Source organism: Trachemys scripta, chromosome 13 (genome assembly GCF_013100865.1).
Source record: "Trachemys scripta elegans isolate TJP31775 chromosome 13, CAS_Tse_1.0, whole genome shotgun sequence".
Taxonomy (NCBI): Eukaryota; Metazoa; Chordata; order Testudines; family Emydidae; genus Trachemys; species Trachemys scripta.
In genome coordinates, this window is record NC_048310.1 from 20,864,718 (window position 1) to 20,886,928 (window position 22,211).

The window sequence follows — 22,211 nt, forward strand, 5'->3', positions numbered from 1 at the left end:
TTTAACAAAGGGCGGCTATACACTCAAACTGCCACCAAAAGATCTCACTGCTGCACTAACTCACGGTGCTAGTGAGTGTGTGGACACTCTTCTGTTGGAGTAAGTTTCCTATTTTGATTTAGCCTAAAGTAATTTTTTTCCAACTTAAAAACTAAGGAAATAGGGCACTTTTGTTTCTAAAAAGTCTTCACACTAGGGGTATGAAAGGTTTGTTTGGTTTGTTAGATGTGAGAGTGAATTAATTAGTTACTTTGATGCAAGTTTGTGTAGCCAAGGCCTGAACTGATTTAGTTAAATTGGTGCAATGCACTTGTGTGGACATTAGATCTTATCTAAACATACAGATTGTACCACGCTAGCTTTCCTGGGATAGTTAAAGTGATACAAGCCCCTCTAATGTGCATATTTATACCAGTATAGCTATTCCCATGCAGGAAGGGGAATAAGATACATCAGTGTAAGGCATCTTTATCCTGGTGTAACTGCATCCACACTAGGGGTTGCCAGTATAACTATTATGGTAAAAGATCTCACCTCTAACCTGACATAGTTATACTGCTACAAAAGCTGTGTGCAGATCAGACCTTACTTTAGCAGGTCTTAATAACTTGGTAACAAACCTGAGTCTGCAACCAGCCTGAAAAAAGCACCTAAAGGGAGGAGTGCATTGCCCCAACCATATCAGTGGGGCATAAATGTTGAAATCTGTTCTACTGCAGTATTACCTAAACGCCCTTCTAACCTTATTACAAACAGAGGAATGCAGAGGATTTTGCCACTAAATTTACGTCAAGCTTGCCTCAGAGTACGTGGAACCTTGCTTACAGGTCTCTATATATGTATATGGGATATGCTTGTCCTGTATAATCAGCATGAATAACTAATGCATAAAATCCAAAATGAACTTGAAAAACTCCACTGAAATAGGTACACGCTGAAATCTCCAGTTTAGAAGAGTATTTATTCCACCAATTACTGAGGAAGAAGAGAAAATAAGTACCAGTATGTGTCTGAGTTGTACAGTTAACAATAGAAGTAATCCACTGTGCCCTTTTATTACCCCATGGGACTACAGGTTTCCAAGGAAGAGAAGTAAGATTGATGTATTATGTTAAATAGACAGTGTGTGCTGTAACAGCTGGGAGCAAGGTAAGTAAACCCTTGTCTGACTAGCCTTTGGTGGATTTAAGGTCGATGCTACTATGCCTTTGACAATAGTTGTGTATTATTTAACTAACAATAGATTCAGCACAATCCCTCTTGAAACTGATCCTCCAATTACATGTAATTTAAAATAATGAGCCTTTATAATCTCTTGCTTCAATGGGTTTGGGTATTTAAAGGGACACACTGCAGTCTGGGCACTTCTCTCGTCAAGTAACGCAAGCGCACAGACTGCTGTTAGAAAACAAATCACTCTTCAACCCTTTCGTCATGGTTTTAATTATTTTAAACTAGAAGAAATTGGAGTCCACATTGTTAGCGCACAGAGTGCACATCTCGTATTGTCTTGCCTGAGTTTGGAGTGTGTGGTTGGGGTTTTTTTAAGTCTGAAATACTAACTTTTTGTTGCACTATAATTTAAATAGCTAGATGAGTGGCCAGCTCAGTAATCTCAAAGTGCTGTGTCCTAGAGGCAGAATCTTCAGCTGCCAGGAAAGAGGGTGCGTATCTCCAAGTACCAATGCCTGTGATGAACACCACACTGAATTAATGAAACTCTGTCCAGCCTTATTTCCTGGAGGAGAGTTGGCAGGCAATGCACAGGTAAGACCACTCAGATGCTTAGGCTCCAGTTTTTGTGATACAGAGAACAATGGCAGATGGTAGAAAAGGAAAAGGACAAAAATAAAGATTTTTGGGCGTGGGGAGTAATTATAGCTAGACTGCCAGGTCTTGTGCTTAATTCCTTTCTGAGTCACATGTTAGATCATCAGCTTGGATGGGAAAAGGCATGATATGATATGAGAACCTCAGGCAAAAAGAATGGAGTATGCCTTTGTCTATGTATATAACACATAGAGACAGCTCTTTTCAGTAGTGATGGGAATCACCGAACAAGGATTCTACATAGATTAAATACGTGATCATTCCTGGTGCATGACTGGAACTCCTAAGTGCTTCTGCAATACAAACAATATCGTAATAGAGGTTTTTAAATGACAAGGTGGGAAGTGGGAAGAGGAGGGAACTTTGCCTTGCAATTGTCTTCAGAATTAAAGTAATGAGTTTCATAGTGCGTGGCACAACCAACATGACTATAAAGGGCCTATTTCTCATTTTACATCAGTGTAATTCAGTTGACTTCAATAGAGTTAGTACTGATTTACACTGGCTCAGAATCAGAACCAAGGAGTGTAGCGTTAAAAGGAAATTTTTGGAAACAGACTCCATAATTTTCCAGTAAATGCTAAGAGTCTTGAATCTGCACAAATCATGGCATTCTGCAGAGGAAACTGCCCTTCCATGATTTGGCTATAGCTTTACTTGTGATATGGAATGTGTTTCCAAAACGTACTGAGGCCAACTACAAGTATGAAAATGTGGAATGAGGGCTGTAGTATACTTGCCTCAGATACCCGGCTATGTGTCTTACCTGTTTGCTGCAATTATACAGAATACACAGTACAGTGATTATTCTATGCCACCCACATCTTGAGAAGTTATATCAACATTACTGTACTGAGGAAGAGTGGCATCCTTAAGATTGTTTTCTCTTTTAAGAGCTCAGCAATTTTGAAGGCCACACAATAGTCCTCAAAACACATGGACTTTTGAGACCTTTAAAAAAAATTCTCTAGTAAAAAAGCAATTCTATGTCAGCTCATTCAACGCAATACAATGGATCTTTGGGTAATTACTGCAAAGTTGCCTTGATTAACAAAGTAAGAGGAAGCACATCTATAGCAACAGAACCAAATTTCATTTTTAAAAGTTTTTGGTGCTTGCTACAATAGTCAACTTAAATATAAGACATTCCACTCCCGAAAAACTTAATGCCCAATGAATTTCTTAATAACTCACAACACTTGCCTTGGCAAAACTCACCGTTTTTTTTTAACCCGGTTGTTCCATACTAAAGAAATGGAAAATAAGTTACATATTCACTGAAGTAAAAATAGCAAATATAGCTTTGAAGAATCATACTGTATATCTTTCTTAAACTTAGTGTGCAATTGGATTGAATTCCGGCTTGTCCAGAAGTATTGAATGTTCAGTTCTGAAATAAAAAGCTAGATTTCATTCAGAAGAATACAAGGATTTACATGTTTTTATAGATTATCATTTATAGCAGAATAGTACTCAAAGGTCCCTGGGGATGCATTTTACAAAGTTAATATACCGGGCTCTTATGTTTCTTTTCCTTATATTCTAGGGGTACTGGGCATATCCAAGTGTCTTAAAGTGTAAATGTAATGTAAGCCCACCTTATTACCCCCTTACACTGCCAGAGCAACATAAAGTGGACTTACTGTAATTGAGAATCAGGCCTCAGGTAGTTAGAAGCTGGCAAGAGAATGCCACCAATTCCCTGTAGGGAAATTAGGGCCAATACAGAGTCTAAACAGGTCCAATGCTTTGGACCATTGCATTGACGTTTAATGGGATGTTCCACAGGTCAGCCATATCAATGTGGTGGGGGGGGGAGGCTTTGCTGCCTGAACCATTTCTCAGAAAATACAACTAAAGTGAATAACTTCAGCATTTGTGGCTTTTCCATTGCGTAGGCACAAATAACCAGGAAATACTCCCAAGGCACCTTTTCCCACTGATTTGTTTTCATAATAGCATTAATACGCTGGCTCCAGTGCAGTTTCCAGGAATGTGGATGTTGATCTTAAACTCTAGAAGCTTTTCTGAGTGAGACTTCAGACCAAGCTGGTTTTTGGACAATTGTTGGACATGCTGTAACTGACTGAATAAAAGGGGTTTTAATAGAAGATAGATGAGGAATGGGGACAGGCTCCCTATGACTCTTCAGAAAATTACTGCTAATCACCAATGCAGAGCTGATGTTCTAAATATATATCAGAAATAAGTCCAGCCCCCACTACAGCAGAGACCTCCAATGGCCTTCTTGCCAGCAGTTTGAGCTGAACAACCCTATTTTATGTAAATCGCTACCATTCTATTCCTAGTCTGACACTGACTTGTTTCAGGACAACAAGCTAATAATCCTAGCGTTCTCTCCACAAGTACTGAGCATCTGTGGGTCATGTGAAGTACATGTGGTGGAAGCCAATGGGAATGGAGCTGATCAACACCTATAAAAAAAAAACAGGCCCTGAATCTCTCTGCCTCACTTTCCTAATTTATACCAAGGGATACCGATCCACCTTTGTAAATAGCTTTGGATTCCCTTAAAAGCTCCATTACAGACTCCTTCCAACTATGGATGTTGTCTTTGCAGTTAGATTATATGAAAATAAGTTGGCCAGTTTCTTTAATATATTCAGGAAAAGATAAAAGGTGAAAATGTGGCTAAACTGTTCCAACATCACCATAATGAACTACTACTGTACAAATAAGGTTAGCTGAAAAGGATTCTTCTCAGACCATTTGTGGCCTAGCCTGTGATCCTCATTAGAATACACCAGGAAAGAGTCCCAAGGAAGTCATGGGTATAAGGTAGAGGCTCCACCTGGGCCCCAATATGCTGTTGCTTCTATTAAGCATGAGGGCAAAGAAGAGGCAGCACGATCTAGGCTCTGAGGCAAAACATTTTTATTAGCTTCTGATATTTCATCCCTACCTACTTAAGCTGTGACTAGAACCAGAAAAATTCTCTGTAAAAGACTTCCATGAACTAGGACAAGCTGTAAAAATCTTTCTTGGTTGATGACCTTTGCAGTAAAAGTTTAAACTCAAAATGGATTTTTTGAAAGTTTTATTTTCTAACTTAGCATCTAACCAAGATCTTACCCAAGTTCTCCTCCTAAATACATACGCAATACACACAATCATACTACAAAGTCAAGTATGGAAACAAGTAGTGTAGGAGGGAAATAAAAATCAGGTAATAGTTCACTAGCCAGACACACGGGTTATATGTAACACACATACTATAAATGGAACATTTAAAAATGAAAATAAATTAAGGTTACATCAAAGCTCCTGCTTCACTTTTCTAGTTTAACTCCTCAGTATAATATACTGCTGCGTTATGGGTCACAGTAGGGGATTTATCAAATTTAAGAAAAAAAAAACATTGTTAGAGAGAAACTGTTTGTTTCATCAAAATAAAACAAGATTCAAGATACTCCTTCGCATGGCATTGGTGTCTATAGGAAGTCTGCTGCATCAGTTTATTCAAACTAAGGGCATTTCTTTTTTAAATTACTTTGGTTTTCTGCAAGATATCAGTTGCTAAACTAAACAGCCATATACCTGGTATTGTATGGTAGTAAGGATCAAGTAGTCTACATTGTGATTGAACAGATGTTCTGCATTAGCCCTTTCATTGCTTTAGTCAATGTGTGTATGTTACTCTCATCCCAATACCTGCACCTTGGCAGCAGTGTGATTCTAATAAGCAATTATTTTACAGAACTTAAACATTTTCAGGAGACCAAAACATGATGCTATAAGGACCCAAAGTCACCATAGGAATAATGCTAGCATGTTGAACACAGGCTTAAAGGGGTTATAAAAATAAAATGTTGTTCTACTTTATCTCCTATACATGATGCTTCCGGATAGCCATTTACAGGTTGTGAGCCAATTTTCTGTCTGTCAGTCATAATACATTACAATTTCTCACAAAGAATGTAGTAGTCTTTAGAAAACATTAGTAAGCACCCTGGCTCACCATTACTAGGCACTGTTAGTAGGCACTCCCTGTTAACTATAACTAAGAGAGATGTACATTATCTTGGGTAGGGCTTGTGCTACACATTTGAGGTAGCCCACCAAATTAGAAAACAAATTTCTGCCCTGGCCTTTGAAGTTTTGTAATACACAATGTAGAAAAGACTGCTTAAGAAATACATTTTAAAGGGTACTGAACAGATATTTCATCTAATTATCCATCAGTATTGCAGTAAAACCTCCCAGCTGTACTCCTTACAATATGCAAAATATAAGATGGTGAATGTACATTGCTGTAGAAATTCAATTTCACTGACAGGCTCCTGGTTTTGTCCATTTAGATCATTTTTACTTGTTTAACCAAACCTTTCAGAGCAGAAAATATTTAACACTTTAAAACATACTCAAAACAGTTTACGTTTTATTTGTATCAAATTTTCAGTGTTAAACCTAAAAGGAGAAAAAATACCCACAAGATGATCTTTAAAAAGTTAGAACAGCATTCCTTCTCTGTACTGAATGAGTGTGCAGAGAGGGCTGCACCTCTAATGTTCAGTCCACGCGGTTGTGAAGTTTGAAGTTTGTGTCTACTGTCCGGTGTTATCTGGGTTTGTGGTGGTGTTTTCAGTGCCAATAGGTTGCACATTGTCTGCAAGATTGTGTGCATGCTCAAGAAACAAGTCTTTAAGTACACTAAGCTCCTTTGTCAAGAGCTTAATTTTTGCCTCCAAACGTTCATTTTCTTCTTTAAGCTGATTGACCCTCTGTAGCGTATCTTGTGCTTTCTGCTTGCTTTTTAACCGGCTCTTTTTCACCGCCATGTTGTTGCGCTCTCTGCGTTGGCGATATTCATCACTGTTTCTATCCACAGAGGAATTCTTTTTGCCTTGTTTGCTTGGAGCCACAGCTTTGCCTCCACCACCAGGACTAACTGGCACCAGCTGAGGAACCTGTTGCAAACCACTTGTGTGTGCTTGTGTGTGAATCACACTTATACCATTTGCTTCTGTAGTGGTGTTCAGCTGTGATGTTTTGCTCATTTGGACAGACTCTTCTTTAACACCACAACCCCACATATTATAGAAGTTATTAACTTCTATAATATGTTGCCAGCAAATCTTCACATGGATTAAGGGCAAGTTGAACCTAACAGAAAAATAAATTCTATGAAACATTAAAAATGCCATGTTCAGCTATGATCTTATACCTTACTAGCATTAGTCCTGGTACATTACTGTTGGCATATCTATCTGGTAGTAACAGCTTATTATGCTGGAAACAGAGAAACTGCCACTACTGAGATATTTCAGAAGTCTCATTGAATCATTTGGGTTGGAAGGGATTGTTAGTGGGTCATCTAGTCAACCTCCCGATATTATGCTTGGATTAATTCAGTTACTCCAAAACTATCCCTGATGTCTAGCCACCCTTGAATAGCTCCAGTTTCATAACCCCAATCTTGGCAATGCGTTTTACTGTCTAACTTTTCCTCCAATTATATAGTTTCTCTTAATTTTCAGACTGAATTTTCACTGCTGCAGCTTAAACCTATTAATAGTCTGACTCTTGACCCAACAATAATCGTTGATCCTTGACCTCTTTAGACTATCCCTTCCTGTACATACATGTAGACAAGTTTCAAATTAATCTCCTTTTCTTTAGGCTGAATAAGTCTTACAATATTTTCCAAACCTTTTATCTGCCCTCTTTTTAACTTGTTTCACTTGGGTCTGTTTTTTTGAAGATATGATGCCCAAAATTGAAGTCAGTGCTCCAATTAAGGTCTAACAATGCTAAATAGAGTGGAATAACTACTTCATTTAAGGTAAATGAAAAATATTTTCTCTGTGTTTAAACTACAAAGTTAATTCATGTTTGTTCTGTCTGAATGTATGCTTTCCGATATAAAGTGTTCCCATTTCAGTTCACAATACTATGACAAAATGAAGTAGCAGACAAAATGATTAATGAGAAAGTGTTAGCTTAACATGCTAATTGTTCTTTTAAGGAGAATAAGTAGCCCTGCAAAGAAATACTTACAATATATTCTTGATCACAATCTGTCATCATGAAGGATATCATTGTATTTATAGTAGTTATGGCTGAAGGTCCAAAGTCCTTATTTTCAGACACTTTTATAACTTTCCAAACAAATTACCCTTTGAGCTAGAATTTCTCTTTCTCCTCAGACCAAAAGTGATGTTTTTATATATAAGAAATGTGTAAGATGGTCTTTTAGGAATGAATCAAGTGACTCTATAAATAAAGATGAAAAAACTTTCAAGCTTGTCAATAACTTAGGGCCCTGATTCTGCAAATATTAACAAGGTGCTTAAGTGTATACACCATTAACTTCAATCGGAGCAAAGCTAGACTAAAAGAGCATTTTTTGAAAATCCAACTTTATCACAACACACTGTATGTGTAATTGGAGCACTGCACATTGAAATACACAGCTGCAATTTAGTTGAATGGTTATGCATTCAAATAAATGCAAGTAGCGTTAAGGTAATAGTTTGTACAGTGAGGCCAGTGCTTGAGGACTGTGATGTCACCAGAAACTTAGACAGTATTAAAGTACTGATTTCCTAGTCTATTCTGTCTTCTTTTATTACATGGATCCATTAAGAAAATTCTGTCCTACTTCCTGTTCTCTGACTTCCACTTTAGAGAGAGAGAAGAACAGCACAGATGCCTGAAAAATATGTAAGTCACCGCATATACAATCTCACACATCATTTACCAGCATTATTTATCACCTCACTCACCTTGTCTCTCTAATATCCTGGGACGGACAGGGTTACAACTACACTACATTTTCAAGCATTGTTTTTAAATATACTCAGCAGCTCTGTATAAATTCTACTGTTTCCAAATCAAAACTCTATTCACAAAAAGTTGCAAATTTCTCTCCTGTATCCTCTAGACCCTTCATAAAACAACACAGGACATGAAAAGTAAAAGCAAGTATCACAATCAGTTGTACCCAGCAAAAAGGCAGGATGTATAGCAGATGTGTGAGAAATCCAGGCAAACCAGGAATGTACAAGCTGCACACATACCATGTGAAGGCCATGACAGATAGTCACATTAAGAGAACCACCTCAACCACAAACAAGCTGAGGCAACTGAGCCTGCAAACACAAGTTGTGTATTTAAAAAACAGATGGGACCCACAAGTACTAACTGACAGGTCAAAAACAGGATTGATTTCTCTTCATGTTGGATTAAGGGAAAATATCTTATTTGCATAAAATGACCCTGCACTGACAAGACCTGATTGTTTAGAGCATAGCACAATAGATGGATTATCTGACTCCTGCACACAGATAACAGATCAACACAGATGGTTGTAAACGAGACACTGAGCTTATTAATGTCTGCTGTAAGAGCAAAGATAAATGTGTATCTTCAGGGTTATGGTCAGTCTATACAGAGGACAATTCCCTTATTGTGGGGTCCCTGTTTTTTCTTAGCTGGCTTCGTTCAGTCACTAGCAATTCATATATGTCAATTTTCACATAAGGAAATGAAGGTGATGTGCAACTTCAAACCAATATAAAAGAAGGATTCATTTGAGAATTCCTGTCTTTTACTGACTCAGATAATAATAATATTTAGCTCTTGTACAGCACTTCTCATCCATAGATCTCAAAACACTTTATAAAAGGATGTCAGTATTATTATCCCCATTTTACAGGTGGGGAAACTGAGACACAGGGAAGTGACTTGCCTAAGGTCACCCAGCAAGCCAGTGGTAGAGCTAGTAATAGAACCCAGGTCTCCTAAGACCCAGTCCAGTGCTCTGTTCATTAGGCCATGTTAAATGTAAAATTATATTGTAAACGTTGATGGGGCCAAATGTTAGTCTACTCTGTTTATTTGTTTAGCAGATGTTTAATATTTGTTTAATGTTCCAATGCTCAAATAAAATGCAACCAGCACAGCAACCCTATAATAATAATAAATCAATGCATACACATGGCTGAAGCAGGGAAATGTCAATAAAAAAAATCAATTTCAGTTTCAAGTTTTTCAGGGGTCATTAAAGGACTTTAATTATACAAACCATTTCAGCGCATGTCAGCCATTACCTTCTGCAAAGCTAACATTTTAATATAAATTTATATTTACACTGTTAAGTTTGGAACATTTTCTAGACAAGCAGCCAGATTTTCTTTCATAACTTGTGTATAAAAGAGACTGTGGGTTCAATTTACACGCAAGTAAAATTCAGAGAAAAGCTGAATAAATCAGCATTGCCTGATCATTTCAATGTTTCTGCTCAAAACTTCTTCCACAATGAATGTGCCCTTGTACACTGAAAAGCAATTTCCTTAAAATGACTGAGAAGTGCACTAGTGGGGCATATTTATCTGCTACCAAGAAATCTTCATAGTGAAAGTAGTATTTCAGGGCAGAAGGAGCCCATGTAGCCTGCATAATGTCTATCCAGCTGTGTGTGCCTGTCTAGCCTTGTATTTAATAGGTTCATGACTACAGCTCTTAAAGCAACTTTTGGTAATTCATGCTACACTGAGCTCTTAGGTCCTGATTCCCCTAACCATGCAGCTAATTTGAAAATGCACATGAACAGACTCTCAGCAAGCCAGCTCCATGTCCAAGTACTAGATTTGCATGAATTGCACACGGATGTTTATTAAAATCAGGGTCCTAGCATTTGCTTTTTTCTTAATTTTTGACTTGTGCTAGTTACCTTCCCAAATAATACTCTGAAGCTCTAACACTCTCAGAATTATCTCTCTCAAATAGACCCCATGTGAACCTTCTAATTACAGGCAATTTATGTAACTTTTGTCATGTTGCTGGTTTTGGACATATCCTATCCTAGCACCCAGGTACATTACTCCAGGGTCCTCATTAACTATGTTTGGACAAGTCCAGTTAGATAACATGTTAGTAACAGAACTTCCAGTAACTGCTTTTTGTACTTCTCAGGATTCTGAAGAGGAGGTGGGACCCAGACAGCCCATGCCCAACAAGCGCCCCACCCAGACCTTGACAAGTCTCTTCATGTTGCCAAATCTCATGTGTTTTTGTTTTCCTACTGTAAGTATTTAATGTGATTTTAGCATTAGCTTGGGGGAAGGAGGAAAAGACCAATTTTTCCTCCCTATGCAAATGGGTTTTTTTAATCTTTAATGTGACAACTGAAGGATCAAGGGAATGTTCATAGAGTGTGGCACTTCCAACTTTAGATAGTAATCGTAGGTTACCACCATCTGATGGCTGTTTAGTGGTTTAAGTGCAACTCTTGCTAGAGAGATGTCCACATCACAAAAAAACTCCACCTTAGTTGGCACCAATTGTCCTTTCAGCCCTTTCCTTCTCTGCGAAGACTATCAAACCAACTATTTTATACCAAAAGACCATCTGTACAGATCAGAATGCAGGACTGTTGGCTGGCAATGCTGGGAAGTCTGCACTGCTGCTGCCTGTACTGAACCTATTCTGAAACAGAGGACTTTGATCTCCCAGGCTGTGTCTCTCCCATTTTCCACAAGCAGAGATTTCACAGGAAATAACTCTTCAATAAGCAATTCGAACAACTGTGTAGTAGGTATGTATTAACAGCTCAGTGAGCGCTGTTGGTCCACAGGCATCAGCTGGTAAGCACCCAATTTCAATAGAACCCTGAACATTATCCAGTGGAGACCACAATGCAAATGCCTGCAGTTTAAGCAAATCCCCTAGCAAAATGTAATCATTTTTCCAGCTACCAGCAGGGTATGTGAATGTGTATATTGCTTTAAGTGTAAGAGATTGTTTGGTGTTTGTGAGGCTGCAACTACACTCAGTGATACTAAGAAGTACATTAAGTACTGATTGTAAACAGTTTAGGCTCTAAATATTAATTACCATATATACTCGTTCATTAGCCCGTTCGTTTATAAGACAATCCCCCAAAATGGATAGGTAAAAATAGCAAAATCTGTATGACCCTTTCATAAGCTGACCCTATATTTCAGGGGTTGGAAAACTTTGGCTCCCGGCCCATCAGGGTAAGCCGCAGGCGGGGTTGGGACGTTTTGTTTACCTGGAGCGTTCACAGGCACGGAGCCCTTCAGCTCCCAGCGGCCGCGGTTTGCTGTTTCCAGCCAATGGGAGCTGCGAGAAGTGGCGCCACTTCCCGCAGCTCCTATTGGCTGGAAATGGCAAACCGCGGCCACAGGGAACTGAGGGGCTCCATGCCTGCAGATGCTCCAGGTAAACAAAACGACAATGTATTAGATATTCAATTAAATGATTCCACAGAGTTTAAAATCATCAAATTTTGGTGTAGACCAACCCCCACTCTTTCATGCGTCACTTTTTTACCAAAAATATTCGGCTTATGAACGAGTATATACGGTACTTAAATCAGATAAAGAATGAGACTTTAAAAAAATAATAAAACGTGCTCACTCTAACTCCCAATGCGCATTCAACTAGAATACAAAGATCTGACTTCAATGATCCTAGTCATATTAATTTTCTTAGAAGCAGAGGAAAAGGGGTAAATTATATTTGTCACACTAAAGAACAAATACTCCTCCGTTCACCTAAACTTCTAAGATACTGTTATAAATAGTGGAGGGTAATACATTAACCCTTCAAAGTCCTTAAGAATGTCCCTTTATAAGTCAATATATACTGTTTAGGAAGCTTCTGTTATGGCTGTTTAGATTTTATGAGATAACAAACAAATTGTTAATTTGGCTAATTTTTTGAGTAACAATTCTTACCATTTGTTCAACACTTCATGTATTAGTTTTGCTCCTTGCCTATTTTCTGAGAGCTGAGACAGAGTTGACTATGATCATCTAGATCAGGGATCGGCAACGTTTGGCACGCAGCTCGCCAGGGTAAGCACCCTAGCGGGCCGGGACAGTTTATTTACCTGCTGATGCAGCAGGTTCGGCCGATCGCGGCCCCCACTGGCCGCGGTTCGCCATCCCGGGCCAATGTGGGTGGCGAGAAGCGGCGAGGGATGTGCTGGCCGCGGCTTCCTGCCGCCTCCATTGGCCCGGGACGGCGAACTGCGGCCAGCGGGCCGGGACAGTTTATTTACCTGCTGACGCAGCAGGTTCGTCTGATCGCGGCCCTCACTGGCCGCAGTTCGCCGTCCCGGGCCAATGGAGGCGGCAGGAAGCCGCGGCCAGCACATCCCTCGCCGCTTCTCGCCACCCACATTGGCCCGGGATGGCGAACCGCGGCCAGTGGGGGCCGCGATCGGCCGAACCTGCCGCATCAGCAGGTAAATAAACTGTCCCGGCCCGCTAGGGTGCTTACCCTGGTGAGCCGCGTGGCAAACGTTGCCGACCCCTGATCTAGGTAGAATGCCTTTAGTGTTTAATTTTATGTCAACTGTCTTGTTTATACTACCCAAATAGTAACTGAACCTGAAAGGTGCTGAGTATTTCTAATTTCCTTCTGACTTCAGTGGGACTGCTCACTTGAGCTAAAACCGCAGGATTGAACTCAGTCCAGATAATGGTATATAAATGACAACAGAATAAAGCTCCAAACCTACATTTGCTGTACGCCTGTTAAAGGCTCAATCCTGCAAGATGCTAAGCACTCTCAACTCACAGAACCAATACTGCTCAGAACAGGGCCCTAAATCAACTACCCACTAACTGCTGTCACAAAAAAGATCAAAAGAAAAATTCCTCTTCCATGCTTTCCTCGATATGTCAACTGTTTTTCTGTGTGTCATAGGAAAACAGTGTAATAAAAATATAATTACAACATCTAATTATGAAGAAATGTAACTAAGTACTTCAAATGTCTTAAATATAATAAAATTAAAATCATACTGGAGCGGTCATCTTATCAGTTTCGTGGTGTAGGACAAGATACAGGAATTAGTCTGATACTCAGATGTCATAGGAAAGGCACAGAATTTCAAACTTGCAAAGTAATTTCAACTCTGGTTTTAAAATATGTTAATTACTTTATTAGTTAACCAATTTTTAAAACAAATCTTTTACTTCATCTTTGACCCATTTTTTTTTTTAAATTGTGTCTAATAGTTGTTCCAACCAATATGGAACAATTTTGCATTTAAAAGTTTTAAGAAATTTTGATAAGGCATTTCCTGACCACTTTCAGAATTGAACACCTAAAGCAAAGTCAGGTATATTCAATGCAAATAATGTATTTTTTAAAATATTTATGTGGGGATATGAATTTGTCTGGGAACAACAAAGGTTTATGAAAATATTCAAATCTCCCTTGAAGAGTCCAAAAGAGGAAAAGTGTATACCCGTTTTTAAAAGGCTCTGTATTTTAATTCAAGATAATTATTAGCTCCCTAAAATCTTGAAAAATCTGAACTGCAGATTTCTTGGGTTCTTTTGGCAAAGAGGAGGACATCACACGTACCATAAACAAAGGACAATGTCAAATGAAGGTGTGTACAGTCTTACCAACACCATCATAAGATTATTGAAATAAACTTTTAAAATTCAGTTTACTTTTCAATATTTATATATTTTCCTCTGGCTCAGTCAATAGTCACTTTCATTTTCATTTATAGTCAGTTTCATTTTCAAGTTCCCAACATGCAAGTTGTAAACAATACAGGGGACTTTTTAAAAAAATTAACTCTTTAGTTTACACTTTGAAATTTTTTTCAACTTACAAAAACATTTGAAAAGCTTCCAATGATCTAAATTTCTAGCTACATGAATCATGCCCCTGTAAAAGTGTCCCTCAAAAGAACTACCCTATTCTAACACCATATTTTCATCCCTTTTATTCATGTAACTTGTGATGTTGATGAAGAAAAACCAGAAGTCTGAAGCTCAGAATTCTCAGGATCTTAAGGAGGTAATTTTGCTGAAACACAGCAGTACATACATTTCCAAACAGCTATATACAGTTTCCCCCTTGGGGAACCCTACAAAAAAAGTTGTAATCTTTTGACAAAACCATTGCTCTTCACCTTTAATTCCCAAGTGTTTACCACCATTGTAAATTATGAAAACCTTAAAAACATAAAGGAATTTTAAAAGTACTTTTTTTTCCACACACATAAGATACTTTTTTTAAATTGCTTTTTTGTTTTTAAGGTTATGTTTGACTTCCCTTTTGACCTGAATCGTGCTGTTTACAACACTGGTTCCCACCAGGAAGTTAACTAGTACAGCACTCCACAGGAAAGGAGGGCTTCATTCTGGTCCCTGCAGATTATATTCTTATTCAGAAACTATTTTGATCTCTAAGGTTTTAAAAGAAAGCTGAAGAAATCACTTAACACAGGAGCTAATACATCCAGTTATGCATAAATATGGATAGTAAATATTTTTATTAAGATGCTATGCTCCTAGCCCACTGTGTGATGTCTTTGAGTGAGTGGATCTTCCATTTCTAAAGGCGCAATAAAAGCTTGTGTATAGCAACTACAAATTTTGCAAACAAATAAACTTTCTGGAGAAGATATTCAACTTTGTACTTTAGGCCCCAATCATCCTCTAACTGTTGATCCCTAGTTCAGTATTTACACTTCTCCTAGCATGAGGGTGTGTGTCTGTGGCTTTCCCTCGCTCTCCCCGCACCCTGCCCTTCTCTTCCTGCTGCCCCACGGGATTGGGAGGCAGATGGGCGCTGTGTGTCTCTCTATCCCTCCCCCATCAGGAAGCAGGGTGTGGTGGGGGACTCGGGGAGCAGAGGCCTGTCTCCCTCTCTCCGGGCTCCCCTCTCCGTGCCAAGCATGACTTCATCCATCGGGGAGGAGAGTTGCCTGGAGATTGCATCATACGCTCTCCACGCGCAACACCACAGCGTAACCGTGAGGAAAGTCCCGGCCCCTCACTCCCATCACTCGCCCTTCTCTAACTACCTCTCCACGACCCCCTACAGAGCCCGCCCCATTGAGAGACCCCCACCCCACACCGCTACAGACCTCCCCCCACCGATCAGACTTCCCAGCCATCCCGTACTACCCCTACAGAGCCCGCCCCATTGAGAGACCCCCACATACCCACCCCACTCCGCTACAGACCTCCCCCCACCGATCAGACCTCCCAGCCATCCCGTACTACCCCTACAGAGCCCGCCCCATTGAGACCCCCCACGTACCCAGCCCACACACCAGAACTCCCAGCCACCCCGTACTACAGAGCCCGCCCCATTGAGCCCCCCCCCCACATACCCACCCCACACACCAGAACTCCCAGCCACCCCGTACTACAGAGCCCGCCCCATTGAGACCCCCCCCACATACCCACCCCACACACCAGAACTCCCAGCCACCCCGTACTACAGAACCCACCCCATTGAGACCCCCCCCATATACACACCCCACATCGACCCCGCCTCTACCCCATACCAACCCTACAGACCTCGCCCCCACTGACCAGCCCCCCCACATGCCCACCCCTTCAGACCCCGCCCCATTGACCAGACCCCCCCCCACATCTCCACCCCACATCTCCAACAGACCCCGCCCCCACCCGACAACTCTCCCCAGACCCCCGTAACCTCCCACAACTCTCCTATAGGTCCCCCTTCACCCTTCCTCTACAGCAGCCCCACAGCTTCCTCCTCCCGCGCCGCCCCGCTTCGGCCTGTGCCCGGTGTAATCCCCCACCCACCCCGGGGGTACCGCGCCTGGCCGGCTCCCCTCACCAAGGACGGGAGGAGGGGGTCTCTGCGCACGGCGGGGCGGCCCCGCGCCTCACCTGGCCCGGGGATCGAGACCGGTACCGATCAGGGAGGGGGGCACGGGCTGGGCCCGAGTCTCTTTCTTTAAACTGGTGAGTGAAGGCGAGCGGCGATTGCGAAACCCTTCTCCTTCGGCCCAGCGTCCTAGCCAATCAGAGGCCGGTCTGCCGCAGGGATGATGCAATAGCCGCCCCGATTGGCAGTCGCCAGAGCCAATCAGACACCCCGCTTCTCTCTTAAAGAGAGAGGTGCTGTTTTTGTGGGGTTGGTAAATCCCCCTGGGGCTGGGCACTGCCTTCTCCCGCCATGCTCCCATCCCTCCCATATCCTGGGGAGCGCTTTTCCCTCGGGTGGGGGGGGGGAGAGCTGTTACCCCAATAGCCCCCCCGACACTGGGAGGAAAAACCTATTATCCCAATAGCCTCTCACCCATACACTGCCTGACACGGGGGGGGCTGTTACCCCAACCCCCCCCCCCACTGCCTGAGACTGGGTGGGGGGTAAAGCCTATTATCCCAATAGCCCCTCACCCACACACTACCTGAGACTGGGAGGGGACCTGTTACCCCAATACCCCCCCATTGCCTGAGTCTGGGTGGGGGTAAAACCTATTGTTGTCCCAATAGCTCCTCACCCACATGCTGCCTGAGACTGGGGGGGGGGAGGGACCTGTTACCCCCCACTGCCTGAGACTGGTGAGGGACCTGTTATCCCAATAGCCCCTCACCCACACACTGCCTGACCCCAGGGGGGTTAAAACCTGTTACCCCAATACCCCCCACTGCCTGAGACTGAGGGGGTGGGAGGGGAGAAACCTGTTATCCCAATAGCCCCTCAGCCACACACTGCCTGAGACTGGGGGGGAGGGAACCTGTTATCCCAGTACTCTCCCCCCCCCACTGCCTGAGACTGGGTGGGGGTAAAACCTGTTATCCCAGTAGCCCCTCACCCACACACTGCCTCAGGTGTAAAACCTGTTATCCCAATAGCTCCACTACTGCTTGACACTGGAGGTGTAAAACCTGTTAGCCCAATAGCCTCCCCCACTGCCTGAGACTGGGTGGGGTGTAAAACCTGTTACCCCAATAGTCCCCCCCCCCCACTGTCTGGGGGGAGAACTTGCTACTGCAATAGCCCTCCCCAACACACACTGATTGAGACAGGGGGAGGGAGATAGAAGGGGGTGTCTAGAATGTGCTCCAAGCAGAAAACTCTTATCTTTACAAACATAAGCTATGTTTATATAACAAACTGGCCTAAAGAAGCCATGTACCAGGGGAAATGAGCAAGCCAGCAGCCCCCATTTCTTGAAGATCCTTCTATGGCTGTTTCTAGGGTCTGTTTTAGGTTCTGATCTAATTTTTATCAACCAAAAGTCTAAGTAGATATTGGACAATCTATTTGATATTAAATCCCAGTTTCTTTGTTGCACCCTTCCTGTAGTATCTCCACGATCTTGCAAAGCTACATGTCATTTCCCACTCAGCAGCTGCAGTTAGATAGATACATTGTAAGATGATAATTAAAGGCCTGGGGAACGTTCTAATCAACATAAAACAAAAAAACATCACCTCCTCCCCCGCCCCCCCCCCCGAAAGGAAATGAATTGTATGTTTTGGTGTACATGCCATGTCTGCCTACATTCATTACTCCTGGGGGCATTCTGTGCCAAAAAAATTCTGTGCACAATATTTTAAAATTCTGCAAATTTTATTTGTCAAAATAATACTATATAATCATGCCAGTTTCAATTATTTTGGTAATTTATTTCAAAATACCTGTCAGCAAGTATGTCTGTAACAATACAGACCTAAAAATTCCCCCCGGAGTAGAGAAACCCCTATGACAACCCAGTTCCTGTTTCTCCCCCCGCTCCCCCGAGGCCAACCGAAGCCCCCTCTCTCCTCCCCGCCAGACACCTTGTCTCCCCCTCCCCCGAGCCTAGGGATCCAGGGGGAGAAACAGGTTGATGCTCCATCCCAGGCTTGCACAGAGTCAGTTTCCTGCACGCCACCCTCTCCTTCCCTCAGGGTGTAATGGGAACTGCAGCTGCCAGGAACCCTCTAGCTGGCCCTCCCCCCAGCAGTGTCTTCCATGTGCAAGTTGGGCTCTGCAGAGTCCAATGGCCCCTAGTGGCAGCTAGCAGCACTGCAGCCCATTTCTGTGGGGGAAAGGAAAATCTGCATGCATGTTAATTTCTGAAATATTCTGCATTGGGCAGTGGTGCAGATTTCCCCCAGGAGTAACTCATATCTGCCACACTGCTTTCCTGAAAGCAAACTAGTCAGGCCTCAGTCAGGAGAAATTTTAGTGACAACAATGAGAGGAAACCAAGCTAACATTATTGCTCTTCTGAACTGGGCAACAGGTGAGCTCCCTCTTAGCATTGTATAAGAGGAACTTGGTTACTTCTCAAATGTAGATTCAACTTCTTGGGCTGAAAGTGAAAAAAGGTCATCCAGCACCTCTCTGGAAATGTCCTTCCCGCTAACAGCCTCTTGTGTCAAAGAAAAATGGAGTTCTTACCCAGGTTCCTATCAAAATCCCATGACCAAACAGTAAGATTTCTGTTTAACCACTACCCCAATCTCAGAGGTGGGGGGGAGCCTATTGGGGTAAGCATTTTTACCGTCTCCTCCAATTCCAGGTAGTGTGGGTGGGTGGAGGGAGACTATTGGCATAATAGCTTTTAGCTCCCCTGCGCGCGCGCGCGCACACACCCACACCCACACACAGTCCCAGGCTGAGTGCACAGGGCTATTGGATTAACTCATTTTCTCAAACACACACACAAAGCCTTAGGCAGTGTGTGGGGGCTATAGGGGTAAAAGCTTTTATACCCCCAGAAACAGCCCAGATATCCTGAATTCTGTGCACACATATATACATGTAAAAATATGTACTTATTTGCATATCTAATTTGCATATGCATTATTATAATTCTGGCTATTTGTATCAGCAGTTATAGGCAATGCATGCAGCAATTCTGAACACTTAGGCCTATACATTAATTTTTTTAATGTTGCTTGCAGCTATGAAACATTGAGTTTTGACCAAATTTAGGTGTTCAAGTTCACATGTAAGCCAAGAACTATTCTGCATGCAAAAATCTGTAATACAATTGATTGTCCCTATACCTTTCTGCACAGTGTTTTGGTATATACAAAGGAAATGTGCTAGTAATAGCATTTGTATGCACAATTGCAATATTCATTGGCACAAATATAATAATTTGATTTTGCCAGATAAATAAAAGATTTGGGGCCTCTGGTCTTATGTGTCTTTTTTTAAGCTTTGTAGAAATAAAACATATCTTGAAGAAGAATTCTGAGGATTAGTCTGGACAAATTACCCAGTTCGCTGCTACCTGGGATTATTTCCTCACCAATCGCCAAACATTTGTTTTAACATCTTCAACTTTAATTTTGTTATTTCCCCGGTTGAAACTGTTCGATGTTTTTCTCTAATGGTATCTTCAGCCTGCAGCTTTTCACTAGTGATTTAATTCATATTACACCAACTGTATAAACAAAAATTCAAGGTAAATATGAAACATTAGCCATGCCCTAATAATACCTGAATAATGTGTGCTTCTAATCTGCCTTCCTGGGACCTCAAATTGTGCCTTACATTCATTAATCCTCATAAGGGAAATCTGAGGTAAGTAAAATTTAGACTAAACTCATCATTTTAGGACCCGATCCATCAAACATTTAACCACATACATAACCTTATTCATATGAGTAGTGTACAATGCTAACAACTCAGTGGAACTACTCATGAATAAAGTTACATGCATGCTTAAGTGTTTGCAAGATAAACTCCTCATTTCAGTGAAAACCAGACTGAGCCTTCAGGAAATAGAGACAACTGAAGAAACCTTCCCACTAATAGTGAAAGAAAACTGATGAATGCTGTCTAGATATGCCACTTATGTACACACCTTAACAACTTACCACCAGGTAACTGGTCCATGTGCAATAATTCTTGAATTCAAGTGTCACCAAAACTACCAAATCCCTGCTAGGATAGAATCCTTTCCAATTTGTTTGGTTCTAGGTGGCTCCCATAGCAATGTTCCAGTTATAATATTGTGCATATTATAATAATATATATAGTTATATTAAAGTGCAGGTACCATTACTTAAAGAGCCATACTCTTCCTTAAGCCTTACAAACACTTGTAAGAAGGTTCACCACCTATCACCTAGAGTGTGAAAACTATTTTGTCCTTATTTTAATAATTTTCATTTTTTTGTGTGATCTCAGTTTTATGCTCATTATTTGTACTTTCTTCTGCAAATGTTTTTGTTCATAAAGAAAAACAGTATGTGCCTTCATTTTTCCTTACATTTTCAGATCTAATGAATCTGCATTTAACAATTTTACTTTAGTCTTGCATATTTCTGTTAAAATTTTACTTTCATGCTGGCTTTTTCATAAATAGAATAGAATGCTAATGCCAGGTCACAAGATGCATATTTTTTCTTTCTAGCCTAACACACGCTTTCTTGAGATAAGACAAGAATGCAGTTAGGATACACGTGATTTTTGATATTATTGTGAAATTTATTATATAAGAGTCAATATGTTCAAACCTAGGTGCCTAAAGTTAGATGCCTAATATATGGCTTGATTTTCCAGGAGTGCTGAGCAACCATAATCCCATTGACGTCAGCAGAGGCTATAGATGCTCAACACCTACGAATATCAGGGAACTTATATTTAAACAGCTGAATATTGATACAGAAGTCTAATTTGGAGAACTCGGCTTTGAAAATTTTGAATCAAATTCCTCTGTATCCCCTTCTTCCATATTCTCTAAAGCGAACAGCTTGATCTGGAAGAAAGATATATGTGCATCACATTGCTCAAAGGTGCCTAAATTTCTAGGCCACTCTGAGACTGCCTTATCTAAAGAGGAGAAGACTGCCATGTTCTAGCAAGGTTTTAAACTGAATATCAAACTGTGGCTGCCTTTAAACTCTTTCCAGTTTTGCCTTAGGTAACTAGGGGCCCAATTCTACTCCTATTAAAATCCTTGGCGGTTTTGCTGTTGACTTCAGTAGGACTGGGGTCAAAGCCCTAGCTAATTTTACCTCAGTATTTATAGTGTGCAGTATGAAAAGGGTGGTTTTTTAAGTGGCCAGGAATAAATAATAGGTTTCTCACTGCCATCTGTTATGCTCCCATTCGTACAATGTGACAGGAGTGGTGACGCTGAAGAGCTATATATCGGGGGAAAATGAAGTAGCTGAAAGAAAAATACTATGTATCACAGGTACACTTGATTTAAATGCGACTCAATAGACCCAAAACAAGTCTGAACGAGAATAAGTGGCATGCACCTGGGAATAAAAGGTGAATTCTCAAGTACCCAGGCTTAGTAACTGCCACACCTGTCCTATATTCCCAAAAGCACAAATGAGGGCTGCAAGGATTGAGATAGCTTAGTATTTGAATCCATAGGGCCCTGGCTCTTTTCCAAGGCGTGATCAGCCACTGCACGAAAATCCCCACCCATAATTACTAGGGCATTCGTAGTATTTGTCATGGGGAATATTTTAATGAAGAATTTTTTTGATTCATGTACACCTGATATTAAACAGTGTTAATGTTTTAGGAATAAATCTTCAGTCGGTTTAAAAGCTTCTTGGTGGATCAGAACAACAACTTGAACAAGGTAGCTATAAAAACAATAATGAAACATGAGAGGCCTAGATCTGTTTATT

General features: G+C 41.2%; 1 protein-coding gene and 1 long non-coding RNA gene across 3 annotated transcripts; one reads left to right on the forward strand and one right to left on the reverse strand.

Annotated features, from left to right (window-relative positions):
- The first annotated feature begins 483 nt into the window (after positions 1-483).
- LOC117886530 lies at positions 484-9,105 on the forward strand. The gene is made up of 4 exons (XR_004647995.1): positions 484-1,767; positions 7,553-7,633; positions 8,438-8,514; positions 8,735-9,105. It is a non-coding gene; the product is annotated as an uncharacterized LOC117886530 (long non-coding RNA).
- Positions 4,874-16,636, reverse strand: CEBPG (CCAAT enhancer binding protein gamma). Of its 2 annotated transcripts, none has more exons than XM_034788413.1 (2): positions 16,497-16,636; positions 4,874-6,954 (listed from the first exon to the last, which is right to left on the reverse strand). In XM_034788413.1, the coding sequence occupies exon 2, from the start codon at positions 6,882-6,884 to the stop codon at positions 6,396-6,398; it is 489 nt and encodes a 162-aa protein (XP_034644304.1). In that variant the 5' UTR covers positions 6,885-6,954; positions 16,497-16,636; the 3' UTR covers positions 4,874-6,395. The 2 variants fall into 2 exon arrangements, with proteins under 2 accessions (XP_034644304.1, XP_034644305.1); XM_034788414.1 differs by having other exon boundaries at positions 16,444-16,630.
- Positions 16,637-22,211: the final 5,575 nt, after the last annotated feature.